This window comes from Monocercomonoides exilis (assembly GCF_001643675.1).
Source record: "Monocercomonoides exilis strain PA203 chromosome Unknown scaffold9-1957334, whole genome shotgun sequence".
In the NCBI taxonomy this organism is placed as follows: domain Eukaryota; phylum Preaxostyla; order Oxymonadida; family Polymastigidae; genus Monocercomonoides; species Monocercomonoides exilis.
Window position 1 is genome coordinate 1,032,466 of NW_027150554.1, and position 9,950 is coordinate 1,042,415.

General features: G+C 38.4%; 1 protein-coding gene across 1 annotated transcript; it reads right to left on the minus strand.

The window, feature by feature from the left end:
- Positions 1–3,580: 3,580 nt before the first annotated feature.
- On the minus strand, positions 3,581–5,517 carry MONOS_15409 (uncharacterized protein; the record flags this gene model as incomplete). Its single annotated transcript, XM_067868282.1, has 4 exons — positions 3,581–4,217; positions 4,365–4,462; positions 4,673–4,971; positions 5,022–5,517. 4 exons carry the CDS (start codon positions 5,515–5,517, stop codon positions 3,581–3,583), a joined length of 1,530 nt encoding a protein of 509 aa, XP_067732476.1.
- Positions 5,518–9,950: the final 4,433 nt, after the last annotated feature.

The window sequence follows — 9,950 nt, forward strand, 5'->3', positions numbered from 1 at the left end:
TGGAAGGAGAAAAAGATGACAATGAAGAAGGAGAAGGTGAAAAAGAAGAAGACTATGTTGATGATGGTAATGTTCATGAGTGAGAAGTAGAAGTAGAAATTGAAGTTGAAGAAGAAGAAGAAGAAGAAAAACAAGAAGAAAAACAAGAAGAAAAACAAGAAGAAAAACAAGAAGGCGAGAATGATAGTGATTATGATATGGAAAATGATAAGAAATTTTATTTTCTGAGGAAATTTTTGTTGTTGTTTGTTAGAGAGAAATATACAAATACATTTTGCTTATCTTTCTCTTTATCTTTTCCATTTTTTCCCTCTCTTTTTCACAATTTTCCTCATCTCCATTCATTTTTTTCCTTCTTTCTTCAATTTTATCAGTTCAATCTTTTCTCTCCATCTCTCTTTTCTCTGTCAAAATTCTATCCCTCTTTGCACAAATCATCTGTTTGCTATTTTCCTTCTTTCTCCTTTTCCTTTGATCCTTTTCTTTTGCTCCTTTTCCTTTGCTTCTTTTCCTTCTCCTTTGCTTCTTCTGCTGAAATCCTCAAAACCCCACGTGTTTTCATTTTTGAACCACATCCAGAGAATTATAAATGCCGCAGAAATATTTCCCTTCATTTAATTGTCCCCGTTTTCATTTTATCTTTCTGCTTCTTTTTCTTCTCATTCACTCAATTCATTTTTCTCTCTGGAGATTCCCCTTTTCAGAGCATCTTTTTGGTATTTTGAAGATAAAATTTATCCAAACGTTTTCTTCATCTGATCTCAAAGCGAATATTTTGGTGCGATACTTTTCTCTTCTTTCTCTGTATCTTTTCTTCTTTTCTTCTTTTCCTCTGTGTCATTCCGTTTTCTTCTTTCCAACTTCTTCTTTCTTTCTTTTTCTCTCTTTCTCTTTCTCTTTCTTTCTCCAATGGCATGATTCTCTCTTTCTCCTTCCAGAATTGTTCGGTTCTCCCTCTTTCTTCTTTAATTGTTATTCTTTCCTCCATTACCACTCAAAGCAACTTTTCTTTTCCACAATCACTTTTTTTATAAAAACGCAGTGAGACAGGTTTTCTCCGAGATAATGAGTGTTGTTCACAATTTATGGGTGGTTTAAGTGAAAAACTTCGCCCTCCCCAAATGACGTGGAAAAAGGGTGAGATCAAATTCAAAACAATAATATAAAAATTGAATAATAAAATAATGCATTGTCCGCTTCACTTCACCACCGACTTCGCCTTTTGCCTTGGTCACGAAGACCAGAGGGCAGGGGACTTGCCCCTCGGAGCTCTCCCCTGCAGGCTGTGCAGGAAGCCGGTGAGGCGAAAGCTAAAAACGGAGCAGAAAGAAAAACCGCTCTCGCTCATGCGAGGCGTGAAAAAAAAAACTGCTTGTGCAGCGCTCTGCCTCCCGCTCTTCTGCTGATCCAGCAGAGAAAATCCACTCATCACACGCTGCGTGGGATAATCTGACACTTCTTTTTGCGACTTGTTCGATAACAATTAAAGGAGTTGGCTTATGATTTAAACTGTTTCTTCATTCCATTTGTGTCTTTCCAGATTCTCGACGTACAGAAACCACTTCGGGCGTCTGATCTTCTTTTCTCTCTTTCTCTATCTCGCCCCTTTTTTCTCGTCATCTCCCCACACACTTCTGACTCCCCCTCGCACCACTCCTCCTGTCGTCTCTCCATCCGTCTTGCTATTATCTCGGAGCAAACCTGTCTCACTGCGTTTTTATAAATTCGCAATGGAGTGAATCAACAAACGCAAGGAGCAGGTTTGCTCCTCAACAATGAGTCTTGAAAGCCCTTTTATTGTATTTTTATTCTTATTAAATTTTGTATTTATTTATTTATTTATTTATTTATTAGTAATGATCTTAAACCCTTCTGTCTAGCACGTCATCGTGCGGAGGATGAATTGAGAGCGTGCGGGTGACGGTGCGGCCCTTGTCTCTTCTCCCTCCCTCTCTTGGGATGTCTTTGAGGCGACATCGGTTTGGCCCTTACCTCTTCAATGTCATTCCCTATCTGTACGATGATTCTTCCACTATGCTTCTTCCGATCTTTGCCTCTCTTCTTCAGTGGAGTTGTATCCTTCTCTCCAGTCAGCTCACAGATGCTGCTGGGGATTATGGGGGGTGTCTTCTGACGACTCGGTTGTCGGGGTGTAGAACATCGAGGTTGAACCGTCTCACTTTTCTTTCCTCCATCCTTCAGAAGACTCTCTTCTTTTTGATCGTTTTCTCGTAGGTTTCTTCCCTTCTTCAATACCAGATTTTGGTAATTTCTCAGTGCGATCTTTCGTATTTGCCTCTGCTATCTCGGGCTTACCCTCCTTCGAATCTCCACTCTTATCTGGCTTGTAATCTTCTCCCCTCTGGGGTACTGATCCACCGATTGTCTCCAGGATCCAATTTGTGTCTGGCACCGGTAACGCGGTATAGTATTCCTGGGTTACTCTAGAACCTGGCGCCCATCTCGCGTACATATTGATTGCTTTCCAATCTGCATCTTGTTGTCTTGCAAAATGTGTTATCACAGCTTGTCTTATCGAGTTTGCGGTAAATGTGTCTGGTATTCAGTTTTCTCTCAGGACCGCCACTAATTCTTCTTTGATCCTCTGCAGGTTATCAGGTCTACTCCCTTCTATGTCAAATCAGATATGCTTGTCTCAAAAGATGTCTTTGAAAAATCCATCCAGCGTTGGAGCGCTTCAACTGCATCGATACGTGGGTTTTGGTGGTTATTTGAAATAACTTTGATAATCTCACCTCCAGACGTTTTGATCTGTCCTTGCGTAAGTATTGTATTATCCTTGAATATCGTTGTATCACTTCTCATTCTCTCCAGCTCTGCTGGCCTTAACGCTCCAAAGATCATAATGAGGGATGAGGGCTCTCCTCTGGAGTGCTTGTGGGTCTATTGAGTTGTATGTGGTTTCTTCCACTTTTGAAATAGTTGTCAAAAACCCACATTGATTTAAATTGCTTGCACCTTCTCTGCTTATCTCTCTTGTAAGTTCAAAGAGATGAATTAATATCTTTCTCCTCCGTCTTTATTTCTCCGAAAAGGTTAATAGACTCAATCACTTTTCTTTCATCTTTATTAATCTCTCCACTTAAAACATTTGTACAGGATAGAGTTTCAATAAATACTCCCCTAATCCATTAAGCATCTTTGGTTGTGATGGGGCCAGTATCATCAGTACTTCACTTGTCCAAGACTTGTTAAATCTTCTCAGCGTTCTCTACGAATCCCTTTCGTTCTTTTGAATAGTCAATATTGATGCTGATATGTCCTTCGCTCCAACGTTATCTCTCTACGTTTGAAGAAATTCCCTTCTTATATATTATCATCTCCAGTCTTGCACTAATTATTTAACATGGGGGTAAATTCGAGTCATCACTTCTCATCTCTTTGAAGGTCAATCCGATGTTTCTCAATAACAGATTAGCACTATCTAGTTCAACTACAGCTCAATCACTCTTTCTCCCTTCTCAGAGAGGATCGTTTCTAAAAAGTTCCACAGAGCACCAACGCCATCGGTTCTGAAATAATATCTAGTGTTCTCGGTGCGACTATTTGCAATATCTCTTCAACTTTCTCCCCCTTCAATGCATAATTCGGCTTTCTCGCCATCCGGCCGAGTGCATCTGCTTCCATATTCTGTTCTCCCGGGAGATGTTCCGTCTGTATTATTATGTCCAGGCTGTTCAGTTTCTTCTCCAATGCTCTCAGTGTTGGAATGAGCGATGGCGCTCCCCTCTTCTTCTGTATTGTCCATCTTGTGGACATATTGTCTGTCTTCAGACAAATATGATCTATCTTCTGCTGTTGCATCCACGCTCCCTTTCTCTGTAATCTCCTCAACACTGCTCTGGACTCCTTTTCGTTTATCGCTAACGCACTCTCCTGGGGGGTCCATCTTCCGTGGACATATATCTTCTCCTCTTTGTTCCCCATCGGTATTGTTAACACTGCACCCCATCCCAGCTCTGACGAATCTGTTGTAAGTACTGCTGGCCTTGTTCTCTTTTTCAGACTCCTTGGTCTGTTCTCTCGCAGGGTTTTCCTCCAATGTGTCAACTCTCCTAACAACATTGGGTTGGCTATCACAGTCCCGTTCCAGCCTCCGCGGGCTATTGCCTGCCTTAGCAAGTATTTCATACGCTTCATCCACAAGCTCGCTGGTGGGTGTTGTAACCTCACAAAATTCAGCCTCCCGAGGAGTGCTGCAAAGTCTCTCGTCTTTTGTATACTCCTTTTCTTTTCATGTTCTATCCATTTTCGCATATCCTCTAGCAGCAGCACTCTCTTCCTCTCTTGGAGCGTCACTTCCATCTTCTCTGAATTCCACAACCATCTTAAAAACTCCGCACTCCCTATGGGCTCCAATTTCAGCTTCTCTTCTGACAGTATCCAGCCCAAATTTCTCAGGAACTGGGCTATCTCCTGTGAGATCAATCTCAATGCATCCCTGTCTGAGTGCATGAGGAAAATGTCGTCCAGATAAATTACTAGCTTGACTTTCCACTTTTCTCTGATGAACGAGGCTGCCCTTTTTGTTATCTTTGTGAATGCTCTGGGAGCATCTTTCGCTCAAAAAGGCATCCCCACGTTAGCGTAGCATTGATTCTGAAAGCTGAAACGCATATAGGGACTGAATTGCTCGTCCACCTTTACATACTGGTATGCACTCGATATGTCCAGAGTGGTCATCCAATCGCTCTTCTCCAGGAGTTCCACAACTGTCTCCTGGGAATCCATCTTGAAGTGTTTCCCTAGCACTTCCTCGTTTACAATTCTGCAATCCAGAATCTTCCTCCACTTTCCGTTCTTCTTCCGGACCATGAATGTCGGGTTGAACCACTTCACCTCCGACTCCTGTATGGGCTTCACCACTCCTTCCTTCAACTCCTCCTCCAAGAGGGATAAATAATTGTTTGTCATCTCCATAGTCCCCCGATACTCTTGTCTGTATCTTCTCTCGTCGAGTGAGATTGGGGATTGGGGACTTTTCCATCGAGCTTTTATACCACGGCTTACAAGTTTGTCTCCCCCAATCTTCCTCCACTCGCTCAGTCTGTTCACTAGTCTCCCAGGAAGTGGCTCTTTCGGTGGTCCAATCACTATGCTCTCCCTCACTCCTGGCGTCTTGTGGCCAGGTTGCGTCTGTGTATTCCCTTCTTCTTCGAGAGTCTCTAATATAGCTGTCCTCGAGCTCCCCTCCCGGGCACTCCCAATTGGGGGCTCGATAACAATCCCAAAAGCTCTCAAGACTATCTTCCCTTTCTCCCTCTCGCTCTTCTGTCCCGTCACTCGGGGATATTCGGAGTCTCCTTCTGTTCTCGTTGTCTCGTGACGTACATCTTCTATCGATATCTCTCTCGCCGAATCCCCCGTGATTTCTCGTTCTCTCAACTTTCTTTGGTCTGGCGAGTTCAGAGTCCCTCTGACGTTCATCTGTTGTTTCTGCATTTCCGTCCCTGATCGCGTCTCGCCCGGAGCTATGGTTGCTCGTCTTGTATTCATCTCGCTGTAATTTGCTTCTCTCTCTTCTCTCTCTTCTCTCTCTCCTCTCTCTCCTCTCTCGGTCTCGCGGCAAGGCGCGGATTTAAGTTTTTCTCTTTTCTCATGATCACTAGATTAAGCTGAGTTTGATTCTTCATTATTTACGTTCGAATATGCACAGCTTCAATTTGATTTAATTATTTAACAACAGTAATTGAATTATCCTTGTATAAAAATATCGCTGCAATATGTGTTCAGATCTTCACAAATATCCTTTTAAAATATATTTGTTTATATTTTGATGTTGCATTTATCCATATCACGTAGAACTGCGCTATTCCTTTCCCTTGTAATCTTCTTTCAGTATTTGCAGAATCTCTATTTATCCCTATCTCGCTGCAATCAACAGCTCTTTTTCCACTAAAGAAGGCATAGAAATTTTTTTCTTCTGTTTTTTCATTCTCTGAAATAAACTCTTGAGAATGTATGACTTCATTTTAATAAATTGTATCTTTATTAAAAGTGGATTCTATCTCGATAATCATCTCTCTGCAATATATGAATATATCTTCTTTTATTCTAGAAATATCTTGCGATTTCTAAATTTTCCTATATCTCGATGCATATATGGCTCATTTTCCTAATAAATGAACAAAATATTTTGTTGTTTCATTTTCTTAGAAAATATTTTGAAAAACATATCTTCATTTTGCATAAATATCTCACAAATATCAAAATTTCAGTTAACTGTTTTATAGCTTCGATTCTTGTATTGTCTTTTCACAATGCGCGGCTCTCTATTCGTCTTTATTAGCTGTTCGCAGTCTTTTATTCCGAATGATGCATTTCAAGCTTAGGTCCTGGTAAGTTCTTCAATAATGTTTTCCTCTCTAACCAGTTTCAGAAGACGATCAAAATATTTTCCATCTCCGTCTCTGGATTTTTAGTAACAGGCTGTTGTTTCTTAATTATTGCGGACAATAAAGATCTTCTTTGAATTTAAGAATTGGTGAAGTTAGTTCTTAAACCACCCATAAATTGTGAACAACACTCATTATTGAGGAGCAAACTTGCTCCTTGCGTTTGTTGATTCGCTCCATTGCGAATTTCCTTATTTTCCAGTCAATTGCTGCATCTTCTCTCCGTTTTCTCTTCTCCTTTTGGAAATCCTCCTATTTTTGATTCCAATTCAAAGTTTCTGGAATCCATTTCACATTTTATTCATCCTATTCTGCTAATTGCATCAAAATTGTGAGCCTTGCCATAAAATCTTCCAGTTGCATATTTCCATCAAACAGTTTTCTGAAATGACAAAGAAAGATAAATAACATGAAAATTTTGTTGCTTTTTTGAATGTGAATGCCCAGCTAGCCCATCTGCTCTGATGAAAGAGTCGCTTCTGCCAAATACCCTCAACAAATGAGCCAAACAAACTGCTTTTCACTTTCAAGCTCATCTTAAGCATTGCCAGGGAATGCAGTATGCAAGACAGATAGAAGATATCATGAATGACGTCGTTGTGTGTAATTCATACAAGAATCATCTCAAAACTTCTGGTTCTTTTCAAAAAGGATAAAAAGGCTTCTTTTAATAATATTCCTGTTCATAGTCATTCTGTATTCATTCAAAGAACACCTTTAAATAAAAATGAATGAAATAAAAAAAGTCAAACCATCTTTTTTATCTTGAAATATTTTCCCTTCTCCAACGGATTGGTTATTATCAGCCATGCAGTCTTTCTTGCTCTCCAAAATTGCCTCTTGCCACATAAAAAACAGACAACTGGACAACAAATGGCTGACAAAGAACATCATCGAAAGCAGAAAATCCTTTATGAAACCGATAATGATGCAAGTGAAAGATTATATTATCCAAATGATAAAGAAATCAACTCTTTTTTATTGATTTATTCAATGCCAAGTCTTCGCTGATGGCATGCCAGTAGGATTCATGCAAAATGCAAATGAGATTGTAATTGAGGACTGCTGAGTGCTTCGTTCTGTTCGCTTCCTCCATTGTCCAACCCCCAATTCCCTTTCCTTTTCCACAAAATCATCCTTCCCTCAAAAAATCACACAAAACAAGTCCTGCGCAAAAGATATGCCAAGTACACTGCACTTCCCTGAAATGACAAAGCGGTTCAATTCAATCTTTCTGAAATTCAACTCGCTTTTTCTGCATCTTGCTTGGATTACTTTTCATTCAAAATCTTGCAGTCGATGTTACACCATATGTTTTGCAATATATTTATAAGTCTAAATATGTGCAATTTCCCCTATCAATTTCCTTTTTGCAAGCAATCGTTGCAAACAGCCATCCGCTCCTTCATCTGTAAACAAAATCCATGCTCTTCTGCAGTGCTATATCTCGCATGAGCGCATTTGTAATCGTGGTTCTAAGCACTTAAACACGCCCTTGTTGCAGACAATCACCAATATAAAATCTTCACTTATATTTTATGTGTTGGACACCCTTATTTATTTGCACAAAAGCTAGATTATTTTGTTTCACACATTTGTTTGTTTTGAGGCAAAAACCATTGATGGCAAAAGAGGTATGGAATTCTTTTTTATTTGATATTTGATTTGGTGATATTTTAATTCATTTGATTCAATTGAACCACAAATATTTCGAAAATGAATTTATTAACTGTTTTGAATTCATTTTGCGATTTCACAGTCACATTCAAAAATACAAATGTTTATAGGTTTGCAAAATGTTATAGGAAATTGTTGATTTAAAAAATAAATGCTTCTTTTTTCTCTTTTGATTTTTTCACTTTTTTTAGAGAAACTTTCACAGCTGGAACAATTCACCAAAACAGAACAGAAACAGAAAATTGGAGAAATGAATGAAATGGTTAATGAAATGGATAGAAAAGAATTTGAATCAGTTTTCACAAAAGAACTGTTCAATGAAATGGATGAAATGATAAAAGAAGAGAAGCTTTCGATGAGAAATGCAATTTTGCTGATGAAGCACATTGGATATTTGCATACATCGAGAAGAATGTTTATTTATGGCTTTCAAGAAACTTCGTTGAACAAAAGATTTGAAAAGATGATTTTTTACGAAAATAAGAAAAAAGAAGGAAAGAACGAAAAGCTTTTTGTTGATCTTTGCGAATGCTGTTTTTCTTTGAGCTTCTTCTTCACATATGACCTGACTTTAATTTGTGTACCATGTCTTTTGAAAGTTTCATTAAAGAAAGAGGAAAGCGAGGAAATTTAAAAAGAAGTTGAAGTGGCTTTACTGGCTTTGAGCAATATTGTTTTAAGTGTATGTTTATTTCTATTTCATTTTTGAAGTTATTGATGCTTTCCCCCCTTTTTTGTAATTAGGATATAAATCAAGAGCTGTATTTGAATGAAATCAAAGAGATTATGAAATATCATCAAGAGCATCACAACCTCACTCGACTTGCCTATCAGTCTGCTTGGGGTTTTTTGATTTTCAGATTGGTCAATGATGAAAGCTTGGATGAAGTGATTGTGATTGAACTGCATTTTGGAAGAGAGTCAACAAAAGAACTGGAAGTGCTAACAAGAAATGTGGATTGGAAGAAGAAAGAAGAAGAAATGAGCAAAGAAGAAGCGAATGAAGTGCTTGTAATCACGGGATGGATGAAAACACTTAAGATTTATTTTTCATGTTGTAAATTGTGGAATGAAGAATATGTTGAACTGATAGGAAGCATTGTTCAGATATATCGAACAGCGAAGGATAATCACAGAGGTATTAGCAATCAATGCATTTGTTCCTTGAGAAATGCCGCAGGAAACGGATTTGTACCAGTTGATGACTTGCTGAAAGGAGGAGCAACCAATACTGTTTTGGAGGAGATGCAGCAACGAACATTGAAAGATAAAATGGCAAGAGAAAACTTGCATTTCTTTTTGAGTGTTTCAGAAAGATTGAAAGAAGAGAAAAAAGATGAAAAGGAAGAAGCAGAAAGAAAGAAAACCAAAAGGAAGGTGCTTGAAAAGATAGAAGAAGAAGGGTACGAGGATATCATCACAAGTTTTCATGGAACTTTTTGTTTTCTGAGCAGAAAACACTATCCTTTTTTGTCGTTGGATGTTTCAGTTTATTTTGTAAACGTTTAGCCAAATTCTTTTCATTTGGCTTTGTTTCTCAAATTTTCAATTTTTCTTTTTTTCATCATTTCACTGTCGCCAAAGATCATTCAAAATGAAAAGCTTTCATTCAAGTTATTAATTTTATAAGCATAATTTAGTTAACAAACAAATAAACAAATGCAAAAATCAAATTCTCCTTTATGGATGGGCATTTATTCAGTATTTAAATATTCTTTGTGAATGAGCGAACGATTGAAAGAAATTTCATTTTGAAAAAGAAAATATGAAATTCACTTTCTTCTCTTCGATCTGAAAGTTTGTAGCAATTGGGCGTTATGGATAACTTTCTGTATTATCTCTTTCCATCATTTCTTT